This window comes from Lissotriton helveticus, chromosome 5_1 (genome assembly GCF_964261635.1).
Source record: "Lissotriton helveticus chromosome 5_1, aLisHel1.1, whole genome shotgun sequence".
In the NCBI taxonomy this organism is placed as follows: Eukaryota; Metazoa; Chordata; class Amphibia; order Caudata; family Salamandridae; genus Lissotriton; species Lissotriton helveticus.
Genome location: NC_136065.1, coordinates 498,276,297 through 498,304,168, shown reverse-complemented (window position 1 = coordinate 498,304,168; position 27,872 = coordinate 498,276,297). Strand labels below are relative to the sequence as shown.

General features: G+C 48.8%; 1 protein-coding gene across 2 annotated transcripts in view; it reads left to right on the top strand.

Annotated features, from left to right (window-relative positions):
• The window catches only part of VPS13D (vacuolar protein sorting 13 homolog D), a 2,979,414-nt gene that overhangs the window by 350,591 nt on the left and 2,600,951 nt on the right, over window positions 1-27,872 (top strand). For both annotated transcript variants that reach the window (XM_078642819.1, XM_078642818.1), the window contains exons 19-20: window positions 212-2,416; window positions 17,695-17,846. In XM_078642819.1, the coding sequence (XP_078498945.1) occupies window positions 212-2,416; window positions 17,695-17,846 (2,357 nt within the window). The remainder of the gene's footprint in view (window positions 1-211; window positions 2,417-17,694; window positions 17,847-27,872) is intronic.

Here is a 27,872-nt window from a genome sequence, read left to right as displayed (position 1 = left end):
ACTGACAGCTAATTTGTTTTTATCCTATGTTCCACCTGAGTATTGAGTGCATTGTCTTTATGCACGGTTTACAATTTATTTCTGTGTCTACTGAAAATGTCCATGAAAAATATTAATTAAAAAAGTAGCTGTCTTTCAAAATAGTAGTGCATTCACAAAATGTTCCTAAAGTTAACAAATATTTCATCTTTAATTTCTTTTTGATCCATAGATGAGTGTAAAAGGGTTGAAAGTGCACAGGGGCCTGATTTAAGTGATGAAGAGTATAAAACACCTTTAGCAACTCCTCCGAGTACTCCGCCACTACATATGAACATTGACATTGACAGCAAGAATCCTTATGTACCTATTGCAGCACATCCTGAAGAAAATCTACCAACACATTTGCTAAACCATAAAATGTATGAAAAATATTCTCTTTCGTTTAAAGATCTTCAAATTATGGTTGGACGAGTAAAGGATAACTGGAAACATGTTCAGGACACCGATGTAGGCCCTACTCATGTTGTAGAAAAATTTGATGTGCATTTAAAGTTAGAGCGTAGGTTGATGTACACTTCGGATCCCAACTACCCTGGGGCGCTTCTGTCCGGAGCATTGCCCGATCTAAAAATACATGTAAACGAGGATAAGATATTGGCTTTAAATAACTGTTTTTCTAGGTTAAGTTCACCGGAATACAAGATCTTTGAAGCTCTACCTTTAAGAAAAGATAAAATCTTTATGAACTCAGATAATCTAGACCAGTCCCAGGGGTCTGTTCTCAATTTGACACAGAGCATTGTAACTTTGGAGCAACATACCCGGGAAGTTCTTGTAGAATCAAAACTGCTAGTGGCTGAATTTAAAGTGAATTATATGCAGCTTGGGGTTGAAAGCAGTGGTCGATACATCTCTGTGCTTAAAGTCTTAGGCACAAATGCCCATTTTGTGAAACGACCCTATGATGCAGATGTTTCACTAACTGTTCATGGCTTGCTTTTGGTTGATACTATGCAAACATATGGGTCTGATTTCGATCTTCTAATGGCATCTCACAAGCATCTTAGCTTTGATGTACCAACCGGAAGTCTTCTTCATAGCAGAGCACAGTCACCAATTTCGCCACTGAATGAGACAGTTCTCTCTGAAGTAATTGGGATGAATGACAACTGCACTGAAGAGTCTTGTCACCCCCTTCCCATCAAAGAACAAGAAGCTTTAATTAAACTGGAGTATCAGTTTGTAAGTTCTGAGTGCCCTTCGATGAACCTTAACAGTTCACTTCAAGTGATGTCACTTCAAGTGAACAACTTGGATATTATTCTTAATCCTGAAACTATGGTTGAATTGATTGGTTTTCTTCAGAAATCTTTCCCTAAGGAAGACATTACCAGCCCTCAGCCATTAATGACTGACTATGAAAAGCTTTTAAGAGAGCAAGAATCTTTTCAGGTGACATATGAGCAGAACACAGAGGTGGCTGTGGACATCAATAGATTAAACATACTTCTTCTTCGGACAGTTGGAATGACAAGCGGAGAAAAGTGTGGAAGAAAAATTGCAACTGCTAGCATTGGTGGCACAAGAGTAAATGTTTCCATGGGAACTAGATTTCGTGTAAATGGTTCTCTTGGTTGTTTACAGCTAATGGATTTGACACAAGATAATACCAATAACCAGTATGTGGTTTGCATTGGGAATAAAACAGGTTTTAGTGGCCCAAATGTTGAGGCAAATTTATTGGAGCCTGAATGTATTGAGGACCATGATGCTGGCAACCTCATAGAGGCTTTATCATTCACATTTATTGAGCAAACTAAGGAGGAATGTTCTTTAAACTTAAACATGGCATCATTACATTACAACCACTCAGCTAAATTTCTAAAAGAGTTAACATTGTCCATGGATGAACTTGAAGAGAATTTCCGTACCATGCTCAAAATGGCAGCTTCAAAGGTTTCCACTGTACTTGTCACAAAAACAGCTGAATACAGTGAAAAGGTATCCCTCTTTGAAACTCACCGGAAGGTTAGGGAACCTTTCCATTACAACAGTAATCAAGATGCTGAGTTTGGACATGAAGATGTTAAAACTGACACAGTAAAACTAATTCTAAACTTAAACATTGAATCTCCAGTAGTCTCAATTCCTCGGAAGCCTGGTAGTCCTGAACTCCTTGTTGGACACTTAGGTCAAATAGTCATTCAAAACTTTGTTTCTGGATCAGATGAATCGAGAAGGGACATTCTGCAATTTGAAATTAAAGATATCAAACTATATTCATTAAATACCAGTCATCGGAGAGGCAAAACAGAAACTAAGTTAGACCTTTCTGGATCGTTAACTCCAACCTTCGACAGTGCAAGCATCAACAGCCAGGATGAGAGTCATTTCACCAGACATGATTTCTTTGAATCATTAAACAAAGGCCAGGGTAAGTTGTGCTAATTAATGTGTTTTTCTCCAGATTGGTTAATTGTTTTGCTCTCCATAGTGTTTGCTCGCAAAAGTTTAATGGGGGGGTGAGGGGAGGGAGATGGAGAGGGTTTTTTTGCCATCCTTAATCTTTTTACATGCTAGAGTATATTTGTCTTTTAACATATTTTATGTGGTCCATTTGATGATGAACGTCTTGAAATTAGATAAGGCAAGCATTGAATTGTCATTTCCGATGGATAAATCTTCCTTCAGGTTCCTCGACTAAAGAATATCATCCTAGGTGTCAGACTGGTCCAGAAATTTTTTTTCCCAGTAGCAGCACTACAGAACTACTAAGTGGCACCTCATGGCTTCAACAACAGCTCTGCCTGGTGAACATGGAGACCCATGCGTATAATAGGGGAGAACCTGCATGCTGACGTTAGTTCCTGTTTTTCTGCCCCTCATCTAAGTTGTACTGGAGCTCTATTTCAGTGCTTTACCAAACAAAATCCTCAGCTTTAGCAACAGCTAGGTCAGATGTCTCTGAAAGTTTCAGGGTTCAAGTGCATGTCCATTGGAGAGACCCAACATCTGCATGTGGTATCTGAAGGAGACTATTAGTTATAGATTCCTTAACTTTGAATTACCCCCAGGCATCAGACTGGATCCGGAGAATGTTCTCGTTGCAGGACCCCTGCACATCAGTAGGTGGCGTCGGTCGACTCCGTGTTCGTCGTCATGATCGCCTGGATGACGTTGCGGTGTCTGATTAGATGCCTCCCTCACGCGCTGACGTCATTTCTTTCTTTCTCCACTCCAGCAAGCGCAGATCCGGAGAGAGAGGTATCTCTAGTCACTTTTTTACTACTATTTTTTGACTTTTTGAGTTGTGCAACTCCTGGTGCACGTAGGGATGTCTCGTCACCGATCCGGCTTCAAGGCTTGTGACACCTGTCACAAATTGATGTCGGTTACAGACCCGAACCTTGTGGGACTCTGGTGTTGGAGCTCGACCACGACCCGAAGTCATGCTCTGACTGCCGAGCCATGAAACCGAAGTCTTTGTGGGAGCGGTCCCGAAAGCTTCTCGAGGCCCGGCAGTCCGCTCTGCGTCTGGTCCTGGTCGGGAGGGAGGTCGCTGGACTGGTCGCAGAGCCATCACCACTACTCATCGTCAAAGTCTTTGTCTTCAGGTAAGTCGAAGCACAAAAAGAAGGGGAAGCAGCATTGGCGCTCTTCGCGTTCTCCCCGTCCGTCGGCCGACGCGACCCGGGATGCGGATGGTGGTCGTCCTGCAGTTCCACTTGCGGAGCCTGCTGAGTGGACTCCGAACTTCCCTCCGTTTCCGGGAGCCGGAGCGACCCCTGCCCAACTTCGTAGTTTTCACGAAGCTCTTCACTTGATCTTTGGGCAGCCTGACACCGCCGGCGTGCTTTCGGGCCCCACGGACTCTGCTGGGCGTTCTAGGCCTTCGAACCCAGCAGCTCTGGCCCCGGCGCCGCAAGGCCCCCAGGGATCGAGGCCTGTATCCGGATCGACGCCGGTCGACCTTACAACACCTCCTCTGGTGTCGAATCCACTGATGGCACCCTACCTTTTCTGACACTGATTGTGTCCCCAAGCGGCGTCAACCCCGGCCTCCACCCTGACCTGGACACGAAGATGGACTGGCGTCGACCGACGCGGGATCCGGCGCCGGGAGGTACTTTTGTACCCTTGTTTTGTCCTGGCGTTCCTTTCCGCCCTCACTGTCAGCCAGAAGAGGAAGAGGAGGACTGGGAGGGGTCTGGTGACCCTTTTACTGACCAGTTGACTGAACCGGGCTGGAGAGAGGATTTGGGTGATGCCAGTGGCCTGGATACATCACCAGACCCTGATATGCTTTCTCCCCCTACCGTGGCTACGGAGGAGGGAGCCTCGTACTCAGTGGTGTTGCATAGGGCGTCTGAGGCCTTGAACCTTACTGCCGTTCAATGAGGCCCTTACTGACATCCTTCTCGGCACCTGGTCCAAGCCCAGCACAGGGGCTCCTGTGGATAGGATGATTGCCCGATGCTACCGCCCGACCCCGAGCGACACACTTTTCCTCTCCCAACACCCTACTCCTGACAGCTTGGTGGTCCAAGCCTCTACTTCTAATGGTGCATTCCCTACTACTCCCCAAGATAGGAAATCCAAGAGCTGGATCATCTTCGGAAGAACATGTTTTCTTCCGCCAGTTCAGGACTGCGGTCTGTGACCACTGCATGTCTCTTGGGCCGTTATTCCCACTCTGTGTGGGATACGTTTGCGCAGGTGCTGCCAGTGTCCGGAGGAGGCCCTGGCCACTATCTCCCATGCAGTCGCTGAGGGCAGAGATGCAGCGAAGTTCGCCATTATGTGTGGTCTGGACACCGCCGACTCGCTAGGCAGAACAATTTCAACGTCGGTAGCCCTACGACGCTAGGCCTGGCTGAGGTCCACTGGCTTTTCGAGCGATGTCTAATCAACTCTTTTGGACATGTCCTTTGATGGCTGTCGCTTGTTTGGCGACATAGTGAACAATGCGCTTGAGCTCTTTAAAGATTCTAGGGCTACAGCCAGATCCTTGTGCCTCGCTACCACTTCTCGGCCCGCACAGTCTGTTTTTCGCTCCTTTTGGAGCTATTGAAGGGGTGTCCCACCATATTCCGCCCAGAGCCAGAGGCCTGCGCAAACTGTTCATCCTCTGAGCGGTCGGGACATGGGGCCCAGTGTTGTGGGTCAGGTGGCCAGTTGGCCGGCCAATCCACCAGCGCCCCCTCTGCAGCAGCCTCCAAACCCTCCTAGTCTGACCTTTCAGGGCCACCAGTTGCCAGTGGGCAGCAGGATCCGCCATCACCTACCCAACTGGCAAACCATCACGTCGGAAAGGTGGGTTTTACAGATAGTCTGAAGGGGCTACTCACTCCCCTTCGAGACTACACCTCCATCCATGCCACCACAATTCCATCTTATGTTGGAGGATCACTTGGCCCTTCTCACTCAGGAAGTTACGTCTTTCTTGGCCAGGGGGGCTATCGAACGAGTTCCTGCCCCAGAATTAGGTTGTGGCTGTTATTCCCACTATTTTCTGGTGTTCAAGAAGGACAAAGGCCTGCGTCCTATCTTGGATCTCAGGAACCTCAACCTCTTCCTCCATAAGGAGAAGTTCAAAATGTTGACATTGGCTCAGGTCCTGTCTGCCCTCGACTCTGGAGACTGGATGGTAGCGTTGGACTTGCGGGACACCTATTTCCACATCCCCGTCCTGCCGGCCCACAGGCGTTACCTACGGTTCACGGTAGGGCATGAGCATTTTCAGTTTACTGTGCTCCCCTTTGGCCTTACCAGCCCCTCTTGGGATTCACAAAAGTGATGGCGGTGGTCGCAGCTCATCTGCGTAGATCAGGGGTTCCAGTCTTCCTCTATCTCGACCACTGGCTGTTGAAGGCGGGCTCGCCCCAGGCTGTCGTCTCCCACCTCCAGACTACGATGGACCTCCTGCATTCGCTGGGGCTCACTATCAATGTGCCGATGTCACACCTGATTCCCTCTCAGAAGCTATTTTCATCGGAACTGTTCTGGACACAGCGCAGTTTCGGGCCTATCCTCCCAAGCAGTGAGTCCGTGATATTCAGGCTATGATACCGATGTTTCAGCCTCTATCCCCTGGTTTCGGTCAGAATGACCCGGAGACTGCTGGGCCTCATGGCCTCCTGTATCCTGCTGGTGGATGATGCCAGGTGGCATATGCGGGCTCTGCAGTGGGACCTGAAGTTCCAGGGGGCAATGCATAAGGGGAATCTTTCTGATTGCGCCCAGATCTCGCAGGGCACTGCACACCAATTGCATTGGTGGCTAACAAACCGTTTTCAGGTCACAGGCAGATCTCTCTCCCTCCCCAACCAGAGTTCACAGTGGTGACAGATGCATCACTACTGGGGTGGGGCGGCCACATGAGAGAGGCGGAGATCAGAAACCTCTGGTCTCTGGCGGAGTCTGGGCTCCACATTAACCTTCTGGAGCTCCGGGCGATTCGTCTTGCACTAAAGGCATTTCTTCCCTCTATCCGGGGAAGAGTAGTGCAGGTGTTCACGGACAACACCACCGCCATGTGTTACTGCAACAAACAGGGCGGGGTTGTGGACCTTATGTCAAGAGGTTCTCCGTCTCTGGATGTGGCTGAAACATCAGGGCATATCCCTGATGGTTCAGCACCTGACAGGTTCCCTGAACGCCAGGGCGGACAAACTCGGCCGCCGGTGCATGATGGATCTAGAATGGCTTTTTCACTCGGAGGTGGTGCAAGGTCTCTTTCAGTAGTTGGGAGAGCCTTGGTTAGATCTGTTCGCCTCCAAAGAGAACGCGCAATGTCAGCACGTCTGAGCATACCCTGCCAACTTATGGCGACAAAAGCGGTAAAAAAGGGGGTGCAGTTCGGGCTGGACATTTCCCATGAGGCACAGGGTGGCAGAGTGGGCTAAAGAACGGTGATGGATTAAACCCAGATCTGTTGACTGAGTGGGAGTGTTTGATTGGTTCAGTTGCTCCGTCCATCACCACCCCTTTTTGTACCGCTATGTCGCCATAAGTTGGCAGGGTATGCTCAGACGTTGAGTCCCTTGCTCACTTTGCCACTGGATTCAAGCAAGCCTGGCTGAAGACGGCTGAAATGCCAGAAACCGGTCCTAGGAAGCTTGTTTCCGGTCCAGGGAAGGCATGGCTTGGCAGTTCGGGCTGGACTGTTCCCATGAGGCACAGGGTCAGACTGATTTGCATATGGCCATGTCTGAACTGGGGTGGCAGAGTGGGCTAAAGAACAGTGATGGATTAAACCCAGATCTGTTGACTGGGTGTGAGTGTTTGATTGGTTCAGATGCTTCCGTCCATCACCACCCCCTTTTGTACCGTTTTGTCATGAATGGAGCTGCAGTCTTCTATACGCCTTTACGCCTATACCACTTCTGCCTATAGTGCTGAAGAAAATCAAGCGCGACCGTGCCCAAGTCATCCTTGTGGCTCCGGATTGGGCACGAAGAGTCTGGTATCCTGAGCTCTTATACATGGACATTGATCCTCTGATCAGACTGCCTCTTTGGGAGGATCTTCTGTCGCAGCAGCAGGGGACGGTCCTCCACCTGAACCTGTCCAGCCTCCACCTCCTTGCGTGGAGATTGAGCAGTGACAGTTGGCAGCTTTCGACCTTCCTCCTGAAGTCTGTAATGTTATCTTGGCAGCCAGGCGTCCCTCCACTAAAATGATATACGCCTGTAGATGAAACAAATTTGTAGCGTGGTTGTTACAAATGGGGGTCTCTAGTTGGCAAGGGCTTGCACCTTTGTCCAAGTAGGGACCCTTCTTCCTAGTCAGGACAAGGGAGTTACACTCCTAAAATAACCCCTGCTCACCCACTTGGTAGCTTGGCACAAGCAGTCAGGCTTATCTTAGAGGCAGTGTGTAAAGCATTTTCACATAACCAACAGTAATACAGTGTAAGCACTTCAAAAGGACACCACATCAGTTTAGAAAAATAACAAATATTTTTATATACAAGACCAAAAACTAGAAGAATCCACACTACTATACTTAAAAATCTACAGTTATGAAAATTCGCTTTAAAAACAGTTCCTTGATGTCGATAGCTCCGTCCAAGATTATCACGGCGTCGTGAGCAAACAAATCCAAACAGTTCAGGCTCGTCGCGGACCAGCTACGGTATCGAGAAGACCCGCAAACAGTACCTGTTAGAGATGCAGGACGCCGAGGCCCTTGAAGTCACACGCGTTGCAGGTCGAGCTCCTTTTTGTTTGGATCAGGAGCGCTGGCGTCTGGTGCTGCAGTGCGAAGTGCAGCGGTGCGGTGTCCTCAGGTTGCGGTGCGAGCAGCGGCTCGGTGGCATCGTCAGATGGCGCCATCGGTCAGACCAGCGTTGCGGTGCGAGGTGAAGGCGGTGCTTGTCACTGTACTGGTAGGTCACATTGCAAGCAGCGTCGCCGTCATTGCTGAAGCGATGTCGTTGGCTGACGAACGCGAGTCGATGGTGCTGGTGTCTGTAGGCCAAGGCTGCGGTGCGGGATGAGGGCGGTGCATCGTGTAACTTTACGAGCGGTGCCCTAGAACCACAGTGCAAGCAGCGGCATTGATTTCAGCGTGGAGGGGCTGCGTCAGGGAAGCCAAGGCGTCGTCGTGATGCGAGGCAGTGCAGCGCCCACAGGTCGCGGTGCGAGCAACAGGTCGGTGGCGGCGTCAGCAGGCGTCTTCGGTGAGACCTGGGGCGCGGTGTGGCATTGCTCTCTGCAACAGGACAGGTTAGTAGGGGGGCTATTTAATGGCAGCTGGCTAACCACCTCCTCCGTGGCACTACCTCACGTCATGTGTGCACTTTGAAATTAATCAAAAGGCCACTAGCAACACCGCCACATCTCAGTCAAAGTCAATCCTAGGAATCTTTGGCGCTGGATGTCATACGGGAGGTTCGGTTGACCGCTTATCACAGCGGATTATATCCCACTGTGGATTAAAGTACAGATTAAGGGTATCTTTCCTACTGTTTACGTACTTTGTTTTTGGTGTGCTGAGTAGACTTGATGCTTAGTCGGATGTATATTATTGCCTCAAGATTACTTAATTTGTGAACTGAGTATGGATAATGATTACTAAGTAGTTGGACTAAAGAGCCCTGAAGAAGTTCTCATAGAACGAAAAGCGTTGGCTGCTTTTTAGTGAAATTTTGTTTGGATTTGATAATAAAGGACTGAAAGAAAATACAAAGAGACTGATGAAAAATGTTTTGTTCAAGTGCACTGCTCTTTATGGAATATATCAGTCAATCCTAATGCTGGTCCTGCTGTTGCTGCAGCGCCAGGATTGGCTGGGGCATGGGATCTCACCACTCATACTGAGACCAGAGGCTGTGGCTTTGAGTCACCTCCGGTCTCACTAATGTGTGCTGAGTTGCCGATGCTCTGGAGACCTAGTGCGCATGTTGGGCTGGTTGGAGAAAGTCTGCAGTCTAATCTTATGTGCACTTGGGCTACTTAGTATGGCAGTCACGCTGGTGTCTGGGATTGACTGACAATTTTGTTTCAATTTAAGCCCCACCCCGTCAGTCCCACACAGCCTTGGCTTTCCAGCACCTGCCAGGTGCGCTCCTCGTCCGATCAGTTGTGGAGTTAAGCTGCAAAGTGCTGCAGAGATAATAAGGTTTACTAATCATTTATTGGGGGGGATAAGGGGGCAAAATAATGAGTGGGACAACGCCCCAGCACCCTAACAGAGGCACCGCCAGTCTATCCTGGCGCTGTTCTGCGGGAATCAATTAAAGAGCCAGGTCTTGAGTCCGTTCCTGAAGTGAGTCAACAAGGGTGAAGTATGGAGGTGGGAGGGAAGGGTGTTCCAGGATTTGGCTGCAAGATGGAAGGAGGAGCATTCTCCGGTGCGCCAGTGGCGGATGCGTGGTATTTGTGCAAGTGTGAGTTGGGCAGAGCGGAGGTTCCTGGGAGGTAGGCGGAAATTCAGGCAGTTGTTCATGTAGGCGGGTCCTTGGTCATGGAGGGCTTTGTAGGCGTAGGTCACAAGTATTGCATTGGCATCTTTTCTGGATGTTTAGCCAGTGGAGGTCTTTGGGGTGGTGGGTGATGTGTGTCGTCTTGGGCAGGTTGAGGATGTCTTGCTGCTGCGTTCTGGATCATCTGGCTTCTTTTCATGAGTTCGGTTGTGGTGCCTACTTAGAGTCTGTTGCCATAGTCCAGCAAGCTGGTGATGAGGGCCTGCGCCACTATTTTCCTGGTGCTGATGGGGAGCCACTTGAAGACTTCGCAGAGCAGGTGGGGGGTTTGGAAGCAGGCTGAGGAGACAGCATTGACCTGACACTTCATGGAGACTTCCCTGTCCAGGAGGTTGCCGAGGTTGCGGGCATGGTCTTTTGGAGTGGGGGAGGGTCCGAGTTCCGGTGGCCACCAGGAGTTGTTCCAGAGGGAGGTGTGTCTGCCGAAGATCAGTACTTCAGTTTTGTCCATGTTAAGCTTCATGCAGTTGTTCCTCATCCAGGCTGAGATGTTCTTCCTACATTTGTGGAAGTTGGTCTTCATCGTGGTGGGGTCCACTGAGAGCGAGAGGACGAGCTGGGCGTCGTCGGTGTAGATGGTGTGATTTGGTTTTGACTTGAAGCGAGGGAGACTGATCCTCTTGGTGTACCCTGTGAGAAAGGATGCCATCCATCTGAGCGCGTCGTCTAAGTTCCCGATCTGGCACAGTTTTCTTTTTTTCTTTTTTTTTTTAAACCCTTTATTAGCAAGAAAGGAATACAATTACAGGTCTACAACCGCCAGGGCCGGCCAGTCACATACAATAACAGTAGCGCAGTAGAACACAGCTCATCAGCCGACAACCGAAGGTCCGGCAGCGATATTGCAGGACATTACTCAAAATGCTACGAATGAAAGGATGTTGAAAAGGTTTCACATTTTATACAAATAAACAATAAAACGTAATCGAAAAAAGAGTCGAGGCTGTGCCCTGCAATATAATATCAGTTCCATATGGCGCGGGGAGAGGCGAACAAAGAACAGTGTTAAGAAACAGGAGAGATACCAGGAGAAGGGGGTGGGACACAGAGCAAAAAACAAATCGTAGAACACGGGAAATTAGGAAACCGAAACGTACAGTGTCGGGAGGTTCAGTAAGGGGGGGATCACATATCCCCCCTCGATATGAGTTCCATTGGTCCCAAATCCTGCCCCACTTCTTGGGCCTGCCACGGGAAACATACACAATTTTTTCTCTGAACATGCACCAGTCCATGTGCTCTTCCCAGTTGCGAACTGATGGTGCCCTCTGAGATCCCCACAATTGAGCAATGTCTCTTTTCGCAATCATGTTCCCCAGCGTGACCCATTGAGTCTGAGCAACAGTGCAGTCATTCGGCTCCCAGATGTTCAACAAACAGCGCCTGGCCTCAGGCAACAACTCAACGCCCGTCACCTCACCCATCACCGCATGCACTCTAGTCCAAAAAGACACCACTTCCGGACATTCCCATATGATGTGGAGGAAAGTAGCAAGCACACCACAGCCACGCCTACACAGCCCATCCGCAGAAAAACCCATATGCATCAATCGTGGACCCGTGACATAGACTCGGTGCAGAATCTTCAGCTGTACGAGTCGCAGACGCGCCGGGATTGCGACCTCTTTAGGAGAGGATATCGCAGCCTGCCAGTCTTCATCATCCAACTCCAGCCCATCGTTAGTCCAAGCACTCCGAAGCTGAACAAGCAGGTCCGAGCGATCATTAATGAGTTTTTTTATAGATAAGAGAGATAGTGCTGTCCGGGACATGCCCGTCCAGCACCCTGTCCTCCAGGGGAGAACACTCCGGGATAGTAGATCCGGCTGGAAAAACCGAGTCAATGGCATGTCGAACCTGGAAATAGCGAAAATACTCCCTGTCATTCAAATTATATTCCTGCTTCAATTCAGCAAAGGTCTTAACTCTATTTTTAGCCCAGAGATCGCCCACTTTACTAATGCCAATGAGGTCCCATCTATCGAAACCCTTCGACGTCCATAGCTCCCCCAGTCTCTCAGCGGCAAACAATGGGGTCGCTCTGGTCAGTCTATCCGCCCACCCCGTAGCCGTGGTCGCACTACCCCACACTCGCACTGCCACTCCAGTGGGACAAGTCAGGTTCCTCCTGGCGCCTCGAGAATACAGCGCCCTATAATAATCACCCCCGGGCAGCAGCCACCGATCCATCTCAAATGCAGGATTCGGAGCTGGACCGTACATGGCATGGTTCACAGCGCTCAGCTGAGAGGCCCAGTAGTATCTTTTAATATCAGGCAATGCTATACCACCATCGTACCAGGGCAACGTCAACTTCGCCAACGCAATGCGGGGCCATCCAGCCCACACTAGTCTCCTCTGGAGGCCCTCGATTTCACGAAAGTAACTGGCCGGCACCAGATTAAGCGTGTTTTGGACGGCATACAGAAAACGGGGAAGAGACATCATCTTAAACAGGGCAGCTCTTCCTAGAGGGGACAAGGGTAAACTACACCATGCCGCAATGTCCGACCGAAGCCGGACAAGCGGAGGTAACAAATTCCGCTCGTAGCGCACCATGGGGTCCAGTGAAATATAGATCCCCAAATACTTAAAACCACCTCTAGAAACCGGGATCGGGCAAGTGCGGGGCAGAGAGGGCGAGTCTCCAGTCAGTGGGAAAATACAAGACTTGGCCCAATTGATAACTAAACCGGAGTTTCGTCCGAAGGAATTCAAAACGTCGAAGAGGACTCCTAGTGACTTACGGGGGGAGGTCAGGTACAGTAATATGTCATCGGCATATAGTGATATGCGATCTTCGAAGTCGGGGGACCATCGAATACCCTTGAGTGAGGGCTCCCAGCGGAGCCACGCGGCAAGGGGTTCAAGCGCGAGCGCAAATAGAAGCGGCGACAGAGGACACCCCTGCCTTGTCCGAGAACAAAGGGCTCCGAGGCTCCGCCGTTAACCACAGCCTGAGCCAACGGCTGCTCATACAGAAGCTTGACCCACGTAATGAACTTCGGGCCGAAACAAAATTTAGCAAGAGCAGCCCACAAATACGGCCACTCGACCGTGTCAAAGGCCATCGAGGCATCAAGGGAAACCAAGATGGCCGGTTCATTGAGAGACCCCGCCCTCGCAAGGACACCGTGAAGACGGCGGAGATTGAGCGCAGTATTCCGACGAGGAATAAAACCAGACTGGTCCGGGTGTATCAAATCGCTAATCACCGTGACCAATCGATTTGCCAGAAGCTTCGCCAATATCTTGGGTTCCGCATTCAAAAGTGATATCGGTCGATACGATGAGCAGCGCTCGCGGGGCTTACCATCTTTATGGATAACCACAATGGACGCCAGCCTCTGGTCCCTAGGAAGGGACCCAAGGTCTCGCGATGCCGCAAACATCCGACTAAGATACGGCGCCATTTTGTCCAGGCATAGCTTGTATAATTCAACTGGTATACCGTTCGGACCAGAGGCCTTCCCCGAGCGAAGGGAGCGTATAGCGAGTGCAACCTCATCAGTGGAAAAGTCCGCCTCCATAAGCACCCTGTCCGACTCCGAGAGACTAGGCAGCACGAGATCACGAAGCAACAAGTGCGAGTCCTCCTCTGGCATATTCGAGACCGGCGCGTATACAACCCGAAAGTGCCGGGCAAACACCTCGACTATCTCAATCGGGTCCACCACACGCGTACCGTCCACTTTCTCAACCACAGGCACCACTCGATTCAGTCTGTCTCGTCTGTCCAGCCAAGCAATCAGCTTTCCCGCTTTATCACCCACATCATACAAACGCCCCTGTTGCACACGGTTCATCGCCTCAGCCGCGTCAGTCACCAAAGCCCTGTATTCAGATTGCTTAAGAGCTAAAAAGTGCAATCGCTCGGGTGTAACCCCAGACTCCAACTGTTCCTCCAACCCAGCAATTTCAGTTTCCAAGCTCACCACCTCCTCATTTTTGCGCCTCCTCTCGCCAGCGATCAAAGACAGAGTCTGACCACGGATCACAGTTTTATAGGCCTCCCACAGGGAGACCGGGGAGGACACCGATCCCTCATTTTCAGCAAAGTAGAAGTCCATACACTTGACCACCTCCGATCTAATTTTGGGATTCTGAAAATGCCATGGATTGATCGGGGCAATCCGACCCCCAGCCCCCAGCTGTACATCGATTTGAAGCCAAAGCGGGGAGTGGTCGGAAATCCCCCTAGCCAAGTGCTTGATTTCACGTACCGAGACCAACTGCACCACCTGCACGAGGATATAATCGAGTCTCGAGAGACTCCCATGAGCTCCCGAGTGGAAGGTGTACTGGAGCTGTCCAGGGTGCAGCTGTCTCCAACAATCCGCCAGCCCAAATGCATCCAAAAATTTCCCCAGCCATAACTGCGATGCGGGAAGAAGCCTGGGGGGCTACGGTCACTCTCTCCGTTAACCACAGAATTAAAATCGCCACCCACTACCAACAAACCATCAGGCAGCCCCAGAATCACCCCACCCAAATCGGTGAATGTAGTAGACTGCAGACCAGGCGGAACATATACAGACAATATGGAGATCAACTTTCCCTCCCACCTCCCCGTAATAGCCGCGTAGCGGCCTTTGTCATCCAACACCGTGCCATCTATCTCCAGGGGGAGGGAGTTCCTAACCAGGATACCTGCCCCCCTCGATCCAGTGGTAAAGCCGGAATGGGCCACCAAACGGTAACCTCGCCTAGTCAATGCCCGACACGTATTACCCACCAAGTGCGTCTCCTGGAGCAAAACCACATCTGGGGAGGATCGCTTCAAATACTGCAGTACTATCCCCCGCTTTATCCTGTCACCAAGACCGTTAACGTTCCAGCTCAACACCCTCAGCCCCCTACCCCCAATCCCAGAAGTAAACAGTCTGCCCCCCCACCACGAAACAAGCACATAGCAGCAAATATGGAACAAAGCGCAGCCTCGATACAAACAAGAAAGAAAGAACCCCCCCACCACCCCCAGTGAACCCACAAAACACAAACCCCCCTCCCTGCACCCCTGCGGTAGACCAAAAAGCCACCCCAACTTGCAGTGTGCCTGTCCCCCCATTAAACTTACCTAGGAGGAAGATTCCCCATTCCCCCCCACCCCTCGGGTACCCATATTATCAAAACACAGTCTCTGAGCCACTGCCGTGAAGTCAGGTTCGCCGATGCAGACTCACTACTCCTGTTCCGTCAAACCGCCTTCAGCGCCCCTCGAGCTCTCCGGGCCATCATGGCGCGTCGGCAAAGTGTCTAACCAGTCACTGGCCACCTCAGGGCGATCAAAGAAAAACGCATGATCCTCATGCTCGATCCTCAGGCGGGCCGGGAAAAGCATAGCATATTTCAGTCCCAAATCTCTAAGGCGCCTTTTCACTCCCATGAAGCCCATTCGTTGCTTCTGCACCGCCTGGGTAAAGTCCGGGTAAAAACTGATCGATACATTCTCAAATTTGGTGGGTCCATTCGTGCGGGAGGCTTGCAGGATAGCGTCTCTGTCCCGGAAATTAAAAATCCTGGCTATTATGGGTCGCGGAGCGGCTCCCAACTTCGGCTTCCCACCAGGGACTCGATGAGCCCGTTCCACAGCGAAAAGTGTACTGAGGCCCTTCGGTGCCAGGTGTTTCAACACGAGGTCCTCCACCAGGACGTCTACGGGCAGGTCCGCGGAGGGCTCCGGAACACCCACAATGCGAACGTTGTTGCGTCTGGCCCGGCCCTCGAAATCCTCCAGCCAACGGGCAAACAGATCATTAGTCGTCCGGAGATTGCGAACTGTGGTCTGAAGATCCGAGACATCTGTGGTCAGACTCGCAGTCTTAATATCAAGGGACTTGACCCGTTCATTAGTTTTCCCCAAGTCCGCCCTGATGAGGGTGACCTCGATCGCCACCGTGTCTATCTTAGCTGCCACGGTTTCGTATTGCTGGCCCATGGTGGTCCGGACACCCACAATGGCGCCCATAACGTCCTTCAAAGTTGGCTCCTCAATTTCAGGAGCACAGTCACCAGTTTCCCCGAGGGCCCCACTCGACCCGCCCGGGGATCCCTGAGGGCGAGTAAAGCGATCGATAGTCTGGGATTGGGCAACCCCTCCCCGGGACGGGCCTCTGGTGGTGCGCTTCTCAACAACCGCCCTGCCCGCCATGATGGGCAACAAACTCCGACGGGACATTTAGGATCTGGTCAAAGTGATTACCGTCGTGGCAAGTTCGTAAAGGCAAGAGGGCAGGGATCCAACGCTGACTGAAGGTTGGCAGCAATAACAGAGCCGGAGTGCCGATCGGCGGCAAGTTGCCGACCACAACGACCGAAAACGAAACCGAAAGTAACCCAGGGGTAGAGGGCGTGGCGTATCAGCCGTTGTTGTTCGATTACCACCTGGGTACCTCGGGGACTCGAGCCCCCGGTTGGCATACGATGTGGGCCTCAAAGTTCAAAGTGCAGTAAGTCCGGTGTCCGGCGGCCAAATCGATTTTCGAAAAGAATGTGGGCATCAGCAGGGCATCAATAACAAGTACCCGTCGTCCAAATCAGGATTATACACAGGATAGTTGCGGGAGGCGGAAAGGGTATCGGGAGCCCTTAGCTCACACGTCCATCTTGGAAACGCGCGAAGCTCCTCCTCCGATCTGGCACAGTTGATCGATGAGTGTGTGGTGGGAGACAGTGTTGAAGGCTGCGGAGAGGTCGAGCAGGATCAGAACAGCTGATTCCCCTTGGTCGAGAAATGTGCTGAAGTCTTCTGTTAATACGACCAGGACTGTCTCGATGCTGTGCTTGGCTCTGAAACCTGTTTGGGAAGGGTCCAGCAGGTTGTTTCTCTCCAGGTGTTTATTGAGTTGGAGATTGACAGCTTTCACTACCCTACTACTTTAGGTGCCATAATCCGACAAATTCTTTCAAGCACTACTCATGTCGGACCTGCACTGATTAACTTGGCCACAGAATCATAAAAAATAAAAAAAACTCACGTATAGGGAATGAGGACATATAAAATTTGAAATAGATAAAAAAATAAATGCTTAATACCAGCCATAGCAAAGTCATACACTTGAAGAGTATAATCCCTTTAGTACTCTGCGTGATTGTAAAAGAGTTTTTGGAGCCATTAAGCAGTTTATTTTATCTGATGAAGTTACATTGACTAGATGAGTAACAATGGAGTGCAATATTTCAAGCATGCAGAACCAGATGTACAACTAGCTTAGAATAGTAAGTGATTGTACTAGTAGTTATGGCATTGATGGGGCTTAATGGAAAAACCCCAACGTCAGAAGATGGTGGGTAATTATAGACAGCATATTCACTGGGTATCAAAATGTTGCATGATTTGAATACATAAATCCTGTGAATCATTACGAAATTAAACGCGTTCACTTGGGTGAGTTTCAATGACTTCAAGATTCGTAAAGTAATCACCTAGCAGCTTTCTATCACAGCAAAAAAGCAAGAACAAGCAGCATAACAGTATGCTTTGGCCAAGCTTGATGCAAAGTAGAGTGTCTTGTGTCATGATACGCAGGAAAGTGGTGAAGAGTATGGTACTGCTTGTCTGGCTTTGTATCCAGTATCTGATTTATTTTTACGTGCTAGATCATATGAACATAAGGATCTGTGTTAAAGAATTTTGACTTCACTATGTCCGTGTTTTTATAAAAAATCATTCACAGCTGTATCTATGAACACATAAAAATGTTATTAATGATTTGTCCCTCCAGCTTTTGACATTTTGAACAACACTACTATCACGTTAAAGATGGAAAAGATTACAGTCGAGGCCGATTCAGAAGTTGCTTTTCCTATCAGCACGGATTCCTTGAGCCTAACAAACATCATGAAGATTGAAGGAAATTTTGTCAATAATGTGCAGGTATGTCGTAGTTTTAACATATAGTGTTTTAAAAATGCATCATTTGTAGTGTAAAAAAAATAATTGCATAATATGGTCTAACACAATAAGTAGTTCGTTTTCTAACTGGTCTGCATTCCCAGATGTATAAAATAAAAAATCAGTATGTTTTTTGGAAACGATTTTATGTTGAATCCCTTGATATTAAAACAGCAATTCATTTTTGTAATTAGTTTTACTTTCTTACTATCCTATTGAAGATTCAGAGTTTGTTGAAATAATCCTAAGTGCAGATACGGGATTTCCAAGAAACTTTACACAGCTGGATGCTAGTTGCACCAGAGATACTAAAGAGGTTAATTATGGTTTGACAGGCAGGCCACTAAACTGATTGGCCAGCCTAGGCCCGATGCTGCCTACTTGGCTGGAGCTGTTCCCCTGAATCAGGACCTCGCCGCTAGTTAGCAGAGCATTTTAATGAATTGTCTTTCCCTGACAACCTTGGAGCGTTTTAGACTAAAAATGATTGCCTTTCAGGCCACCATCTCATGGTCGCCTGGTCAACCGTGTTCTGGTTTCTCAGTGTTTCTTAATATTTTTTCTTCTAAGAAATACAATGTTACTGGGGGCCTTCCGACATTCATTAGCTGGCGGTACTCTAGTGGATGGGGTGCTGGATAATTGCTTTCAAAGGTAGAGCCAGCTACCCAGATCTAAATGGGGTGAGGTGGTGTGGTCGTGGATATGGCCGAACGGAAAAACAACAAGTTTACACTGATTCTGTCTGCCAAATTGTAATTTACCCCATAATTCTGCTGTCCAGCCCTGTTGCCCCAATGTTACGAGTACCCCGATGTGTCAAATACAGGGTGACTCCTCAGCATCCTTTCTTCACTTCCACTTCTCTGCTCAGATAAAAATAAGGACATCCTTCAACGCATGCCTTCAACGTAGCAAGTACTTCTGCAATATTATTTACTATAGCTGGTCTTTAATTTATGTGGTTTAAACTGTGCTAGCCCTGACTGGATAGCATATGTTTGAAATGCAGAGACTGAGGCTGTAATAAACTAGAGCTGTGAATGGACTTGTAAAGCCAGTTTCTCTTCCAGGGGATCCTCATCAATAGTCATAAGCACTGAATATTCCCGCCCATGTGCGGGACCCCGGAAACAATATAAAAATATATATGTATAAAACACATATATCTCGCTCCACATATATGTATGTACATATATCATTTTTCTCACATCAATGCAGCCCCAAAACTGAGGCTAAACAATGCAAACACATATACATGAACTGCAATTAGTAAGGAATCAAAAAACACATTAGGTCAAAAAATCCTTGAACTTTGTGTTTTAATGAGTCAAACCACTCATAAATCCTGAAAATTGCTTATAAATAGACATTGTTAGCCCTCAGGCTGCATTGCAAAACAATATCATAGAAAATGAAACCATTTTCACAATAACTGGCACCGTGCCTTTAAGGCAGCCATGACCCCAGGCTTCCCATCATGCCTCAGGGGTGACAGTTAGGTCAGTTGTTCTTTCCGGCTCCTTCAGTCAGGACCCTGGTGAAACACAGCTCCTTTTCTTTTTGACTTTCTGTCAAAAAATATTCAGCTTTTACTAGAATTTTTGACTTCACTCGACGTCTTTTAGACATAGAGTGCTGTTTGAACACTTTTTGTGCTTAAAAAAAGGTATTTTTCCTGTCAAAGATGCCTTCTCTCTTCAACAACTGTCCTTCATGTGGAAGGAAAAAGGCAAAGACTGACTCTCATTCAGTCTGTATCCTGTGCCTACCAGACTCTCATTCCTCTAAAACCTGTGAACACTGCCAGGTTTTATCTTCCAGGACTCTTAAGGATCGAGAGAGGATTAGAGCTTATGGGCTTTCTGAGAGAGGAAGATCTCCCAAGAAGCAGAAAAGTCGGAAGACGCGGTCGACGTCGAGAGGAGCCCCGACTGGTTCACATTCGACGTCGGGATCGGCGTTGGAGAAGCAGTCGACGGCGACGAAGAAGATGTCTTCAGCGTCTACATCGAAGGTACCTCCGCTTCAGTCAGCGTCGAGGGACAGGTCGCCGTCGAAGTGGAAGAGCTCGACGGCGAGCCGTGTGACGTCGAAACAGCATCGTCATGCTGTGACGTCGAGGCATTCTCCGTCGACGTCGGTCCATCGACGTTCGACGTCGAGCCATCCTCCGTCGACGACTAGCCATGGTCGTTCGACGTCGAGGGAGCCTCTGTCGACACATCATCGGTCGACGTCGATGCAGCCAACGTCGACGCCTGGACGAGAGCGTTCGACGTCGGAGCGGCATTTGGAGTCGAGGCACGCCCAGTCGCCATCAAGTCAACGGCGATCGGCGTCGAAACAGCCTCCATCGACGTCGAGCAGACAGCCTTCAACGTCGAAGGACAGCCATGGCCACCCGAGGTCGACGGAGAAATCACGGTCGACGTCGAGGGAGCGTCTTCCTGCTCGGCGCTCGGCGTCGATACAACCACCGTCGAGGGATCAACAAAGATCCAGGGAGAGAAGTTCTTCTCAAACAAAGAACTTTACTCCTACAAAATCAAAGGAGGTGGTTCGGGACAAGGGAAGTGCCTTGCTAGTCCAGACTCATGCCCTAGAGCCACAGTTGGGTTCTCCAGGTTCAGCATCGGCTGCGGAGGTGGAACAATCACCAGTGCAGGATCCCCCCGCCAAGAGACGGAGACTTGCAGAAGAAAGATCTCGCTCAAGGTCTCCCTCTGGATCTCTGGTGAGTCTTTCCTCATCATCCTCATCATCTCGGAGTGGCAGATCCTCGGATGGACGGAGCGGCGCATCTAATAGGGGGAGGTCCGAATCCCCTGCAAGATCGCAACAGGATCGAACGGAACGACCTCAACGGTCGCGTACACCTGAGAAGTATCCCATCCACAAGTCTCCTTCTGTTCATCTTTCCCCAAGGTGGAATAGACCTCTTCACCACTGGGCAGAGGACAAGGAGACGGCGGAGCGCCTAAAGCGATATCGAGACCAACCTCTTCGCAGAGAAAGGTCTCGTTCTAAACACTCAAGCAAGAGACATTCTCGTCACAGAGAGAGATCTCGTTCCAAGACGCGTTCTAGCAGAAGAACTAGGCCCAGGAGGACAAGTAGTTCTTCAAGTTCGTCGAGAACACGATCTCACAGGGATTACTCCCCGACTCTTACTAACAGTCCACGCTCAAGAGTGTCTCCAACTGAGGATATTTTCTCGTTCCAAGATATCTTGGGCAGGGGAGCCCTGAAACTGGGAGTACCGATGACAGCTCCACAAGTCAAGACGACTGTCATATTCGAAACCCTGCAACATAGATCAGCACCCAAACCGTTGTTGCCGTTGGTTCCGGGTATAATGGAACATGTGAATGAAGTCTTCCTCACTCCGGCAACGGTGAAGTCCGTTCCAGCGAGGATTCTCAAAAAGTATCGTCCTCCGGAAGAGGATCCTCTGTTCCTCAAAGCTGATCCCCCGCCAGATTCAGTGATCATTACGGCGGCAAGAAAATCCAATGCGGTGGCTTCCTCATCCACGGTACCTCCGGATAAGGATAGCAAGGTGCAGGACTCATGGGGGAGAAGGGTGTGTAACACCTCAGCCTCTTTCCTCAAGGTTTCTAACGCGGAAGCCCTGCTCGGCAGGTATGACAGGTCTCTGTGGGACTCACTTCAGAGATTTACCGCAAAGCTCCCTGAAGAAGACAGAAAGGACTTTGAGGAGGTTCTGATGGAGGGCAGTCAAGTCTCCAACCAGATTATAGGATCGGCAGCAGATGGGGTAACTCTGGCGGCACATGGCTATGTGCACGGAGTTACAGCAAGGAGAACATCTTGGTTACGCCTCACAGCATTAAAACCGGAGGCTCAAGCAAGAATCCTGAACCTTCCTTTTTCAGGCACATCTCTCTTTGGGGCAAGTGCGGATGAGGAAATGCAGCGGATGAAGACCGAGTTGGACACTCTCAAAGCGGTGGGACTCGAGAAGAAAAAGGAATTTAAGAAGAAATTCCGTTCGAACAACAAGGGTTATTCGAAGCAGAGGGTTCAAACCCCTCAATGGCAGAAAGGCCAGAAGCAGCAGGGCCAGCAAAAGACACAGTACAAAGGCAAGGGCAATTCCAAGGGAAATGGAAATCAGCGCCAAGGCAACAACTTCAATAAAGCGCAGCAGAAGCAATGAGTCTTCACTTCCCCCAGCGCCGTTACCCACTCCAGTGGGGGGAAGCATTGCGCATCACAGGACAGAGTGGCAGGCCATCACCAAAGATCAATGGGTGTTGTCTATGCTGCAGAATGGGTACTGTCTTCGTTTCCATCGTCTACCTCCGCACGTTTCCCCGATGTCAACATCAAGTCACCAGCTACAAAGGTTAAAAGCAGAAGTAGCTACACTCCTCGAGAAAGAAGCCATCGAGAGAGTTCTGGTGTCCCAAAGGGGGAAAGGAGTGTACTCGAGGTATTTTCTGGTCAGAAAAAAGGGCCAGAAGGAAGAATACAGGCCCATTCTGGACTTGAGAACACTCAATCTGCATGTACGAAAAGAAAAGTTTCGCATGTTGGCGCTTCATCAGATATATCCACATCTCAGGCAGGGGGATTGGATGTGTTCGATGGACCTTCAAGATGCGTACTTCCATATTCCAATACGGCAAGATCACAGAAGATTCCTTCGGTTCCGGGTGGGGACCTCTCACTACCAGTTCAAAGTCCTCCCGTTTGGGTTGAAGTCGGCTCCCAGAGTGTTCACCAAGTGTGTCGCAGTGGTGGCGGCAGCTCTACGCCGCAGGGGAGTCTTCGTATACCCATACTTAGACGATTGGCTGTTGAAAGGTCCAACTCCAGGCAATGTAAGGAATCAATTCAAGACATGCATAGAACTTTGTCAACGTCTAGGTCTACATGTCAATTTCAACAAGTCTGTATCACAACCAACTCAGAGGATCCACTTCCTAGGAGCTCTGCTAGACTCCGAAGTAGGAAAAGTGTTTCCTTCGGAGGAGAGACAGTTTTCGATAGCCCTCAAGTGCCAACAAGTTCTTCTCCACAGGTCCCAGAAGGTGCGGAAGATAGCCTCGCTCTTGGGGTCGATGGCTTCCTGCATCTTCCTAGTGCCGAACGCCAGACTTCGGATGCGTCCTCTTCAGCAGGATCTGGAGGACAAATGGGACCAACACTCAGATCAGTGGGACGATCGGATCACTTTGTCGGAGGTTGCTCAATCTTCCCTCCAGTGGTGGACAAAGAGACAGAACATGCAGATGGGGGTTCTCTTCCATCAACCGCCTCCAACACAAACGATCATCACAGATGCATCATTGCAAGGATGGGGAGCGCACATGGGACCCCTACAAGTGCAGGGTCTGTGGTCTCCCAAGGAAAGCACTTATCATATCAACTTGCTGGAGTTGAGAGCGGTTCACCTGGCTCTCAAAGCGTTCCTTCCCTCGCTTCAGGAGAAAATGATTCTAGTACAGACGGACAACACCACCACGATGTACTATTTAAACAAGCAGGGAGGAACACGATCAAGGACTCTGTCTCTGGAAGCTCAGCGCATCTGGCATTGGCTTCTAGCTCGCAAGTTGTCTGTTCAGTCAGTCCACCTCCCAGGAGAGCAGAACGTGAGGGCGGACGCTCTAAGTCGGCACTTCGAAGACAGAGAAGACTGGGTTCTCAACGACGAAGTGCTAGACGACATTTTCCAGTCTTGGGGTCGTCCTTCAATAGATCTCTTCGCAGACGACGAAAACACCAAATGCCCAAGCTTCGCCTCCAGGTTCTATCGACCAGGAACGAGAGGGAATGCTCTGTTAATGGACTGGTCGGGGCTGTTTGTGTACGCCTTCCCACCCCTTCCGCTGATCCCGAAGGTGGTGAGCAAGCTGAACCACTCGTGCACAACGATGATCCTGATTGCCCCAGACTGGCCGAGACAATGGTGGTACACAGACCTACTTCACCTATCAGTGTCTCCTCACAAGAGGCTACCATGCAGGCAGGACCTGTTGTCGAAGATGAACGGGAGGATTCACCATCCCAACCTTCCGTCACTGAACTTGGCAGCTTGGCTCCTGAGGTCATACAGTACGGCCATCTAGGGCTGCCACAGGACTGCATGGCCATTCTGAAAGAAGCACGACGCCCTTCCACTAGACATTCGTATGCATGCAAGTGGAAGAGATTCTATATGTGGTGCATGCAGAATGGTCACAATCCGGTAAAAAGTCAGGAAGAAGCAGTTCTCCCATACTTGTTGTACCTGACTAAAGCAGGTTTGAAGTTTAACTCCATTAAGGTGCATTTGGCCGCTATTACAGCTTATAGGCGATCACCTTCACAAACTTCTTTTTTTCAGCTTCCTGCAGTAAAAGATTTCCTGCAGGGTCTAAAGAAAGTGTATCCTCCTGTTCGGCCTCCTGCTCCGCCTTGGGAGCTGAACCTAGTCCTATCAAAATTGATGGGTTCACCTTTTGAGCCTATTCATAAAGCTTCTTTACAGCATATTTCCTGGAAAGCGGCTTTTTTGATAGCGATTACGTCAGCCCGTAGGGTGAGCGAAATTCAGGCCCTATGTACTAAAGAACCGTATACGGTTTTTCACCTGAACAGAGTGGTGCTTAGAACGCATCCTTCTTTCCTGCCTAAAGTGGTATCAGATTTTCATGTCAATCAGTCTATCTCTTTACCCACTTTCTTTCCTAATCCCTCTACTCCAGCTGAGAGGGCATTACACTCTCTGGACCTGAAAAGGGTTTTAAAGTTCTATCTGGACAGGTCCAAGTCTATTCGACATTCTGATCAATTGTTTGTTAACTACGGTTCGATCAGGACTGGTCATGCAGCCTCGAAACGTTCTATCTCCAGGTGGATCGTTTCGTGTATCAAGCTTGCTTACCAATTGGCACAGAAGACTTTAGGGGGTTCCCCTAAGGCGCATTCTACTAGAGGTAGAGCAGCCACGGCGGCTTACCTGCAGGATGTGCCCATGTCTGAGATTTGTAAAGCGGCGACCTGGAGGTCTGTCCATACATTTACCAGGCATTACTGTCTAGATTCTGACACGAGAGCAGATACCCAGGTGGGCCAGGCCTCCCTGAGGAATCTGTTTAACAGCTAGAATTTCTTTTGGCTGTTATGATTGGTTGGGTCATGTACTTCTCATTTACCTGCAGGTGGTTGATGGGCTTGCTATTCTATTCAGTGCTTATAACTATTGATGAGGATCCCCTGGAAGAGAAGGATAAGTTACTTACCTGTAATCCTAGTTCTCTTCCAGGGGTATCCTCATCAAAGTCATAAGCAACCCACCCGCCTCCCCAGGTAAATGAGATTTGGTACTGTTTTGTTTTCAATCTTGTGGTTGAGCCCTGTCTTCAGGGTTATGCAAAGAACAACTGACCTAACTGTCACCCCTGAGGCATGATGGGAAGCCTGGGGTCATGGCTGCCTTAAAGGCACGGTGCCAGTTATTGTGAAAATGGTTTCATTTTCTATGATATTGTTTTGCAATGCAGCCTGAGGGCTAACAATGTCTATTTATAAGCAATTTTCAGGATTTATGAGTGGTTTGACTCATTAAAACACAAAGTTCAAGGATTTTTTGACCTAATGTGTTTTTTGATTCCTTACTAATTGCAGTTCATGTATATGTGTTTGCATTGTTTAGCCTCAGTTTTGGGGCTGCATTGATGTGAGAAAAATGATATATGTACATACATATATGTGGAGCGAGATATATGTGTTTTATACATATATATTTTTATATTGTTTCCGGGGTCCCGCACATGGGCGGGAATATTCAGTGCTTATGACTTTGATGAGGATACCCCTGGAAGAGAACTAGGATTACAGGTAAGTAACTTATCCTTAACACCTACCACAGCTGAAGATGTGAAAAAAGTTTGCATTTTGCTCTAGATCTGAGTAGGGAAGTCTTCCTGTCAGACTTCAGTGTCTTCCTTTGGCCGCTATTCCGACTCCATGGAGTACAAGGCTTCAAACACCCCAATTCACTTCATGTCCCTTCAGTAACTCTAAAATAAGTGAGAAGTTGTCCCTCAGCCCCCAAGCAGGTATGCAGCCAGCAGCTGCTTGACATAGACAGCACAAGTGCAGTGAGGATCCTTCAAGATCGAAGTTTATTCACTTTATACACAGTGGTTCCTATTGCAATCTCAGTGTTCCTCTCTCTTGCTCTCTGATCCTGATTATCAGGACACCATTGATGCCACAACTTCCCTATGGCTCCATGTATTATCTACCTTTGCATACTTTTTTTAACTAGGTTCCTGCTACTACGCATCCACCAAATGGACTCACGATTTTGGCATTGTCTCTCAGTGGCTTCCAATAGCATTTATTTTATTCATATTTTGTCAGTTTGCCCCCACTCATGCTCACCTATTTTTATTGAGGCAAGGTAGAACCTTCTCTCCTCTTGGGCTTTGTCTCTCATTGGCTTTCAGAAGCATTCATTGTATTCATATTTTATTTGTTTGCCCTTACTCATACTCACCTATTATTGTTGTAGAAGGTAGAGCCTCATCTCCTTTTGAAAGAACGCAAATGTATCCATTTTCAAATATTCAAAGTGGTATCAAAACTGTTGTAACAGAGAAGTTTGTTTTTGGCTTAAAGGGGTTACAGCTTTTTATTTTTGGCCATATCCCTGAATAGAATATAAATCAATCGGCATGAATTGAATCAGGATGGAGAGGAATTAAGGGACGGTACTGAAAAGACCAACCGTAAAGTTTTAATTTATTTTAGTAAACATAATTTCTAAGGAATACTCACTCAAGCAGATTCCTTATAAGTGCCAGGCTGGATCTGAAACAATTCTGCAATGTAGAGGCACTGGTGCCAGGTGGAGGGGCATAGCAGCAAGCAAGCATCCACAGTACTTCACCGGAACTGATGATGTAAGTCCATATAAGTTGCCACCGGATCCTCATCTGTTTTATACCGTTGTTCTGCCTTTTTCTTGTTCCTCTTTTTCGGTACATTGTCACCAAAATGTTCTGACTTTACATCCTGTTTGACTTGTAGAAACTGTCAGTGAAAGAACCAGATTGCCTATAATGCCTGCGGAAGACATAAAATACCTTGTAAGGCTATTCTTTTTTTTTTTTTTTTACTTTTTATTAATTTGATAATCAGGGCAAAAAATACATTCAGAAGATATTCATGATTGGCTGCAATTAGAGGTTTAAATCAAGGCAACGCTACACATTCCCACAGCAACTTTTTGGAGTGAACAATACATTTGACCCTCACCACCTACCCTTCCGACATCACGGTCATGTTATGTGGATACAACATCTAGTTCGAGTTCAGGTGGGTCCCAGATATATCCTCTAAACATGTACCATGCTCCCCATACCTTCTCCCATTTATGGGGACAACCACGATGGATAAAAACTGCCTTTTCGGCCACCATTGCCTCGTCCATGTCCTTGCACCATTTCCGGAGCGTAGGTGTTTCACCCGACCCCCACAACATAGCAATGTTGCGCTTAGCAAATGTCACACCTAACATCGCCCAATCCTGCTCTTGGTGGGTGAGGTCATTGGGCTCCCATACATTTAACAGACAGCGTTGTGGTTCTGGCAATAACTAAATTTCCACAGTCTGAGATATAGTGCGCATTACCTTAGCCCAGTATGCTGCGATATGGGGACAATCCCAGAAGGTGTGAAAAAATGTACCCTCCTCCCCACATTTCCGTAAACAGTATTGGTGTTGAGCTTTCCCTATTGCATAGAGTGTCGTTCTAGTGTAATACGTGCGGTGTAATACTTTAAGTTGGACCAGTCTGAGCTGCGCGGGTATGGCCGTTTCACGTGGCGATGAAAGTGCCTCTTGCCACTCCGACTCGTCGAAGTCACCCACATCCCGATACCATTTTTGTCGCAGCTTGGACGTCGTATCTGGCAAGTTGTTGACTAATTTTCGGTACGTAAAGAATGTCGCCCTCCTATTCATATGTTCCGTCAGAAGTCTAT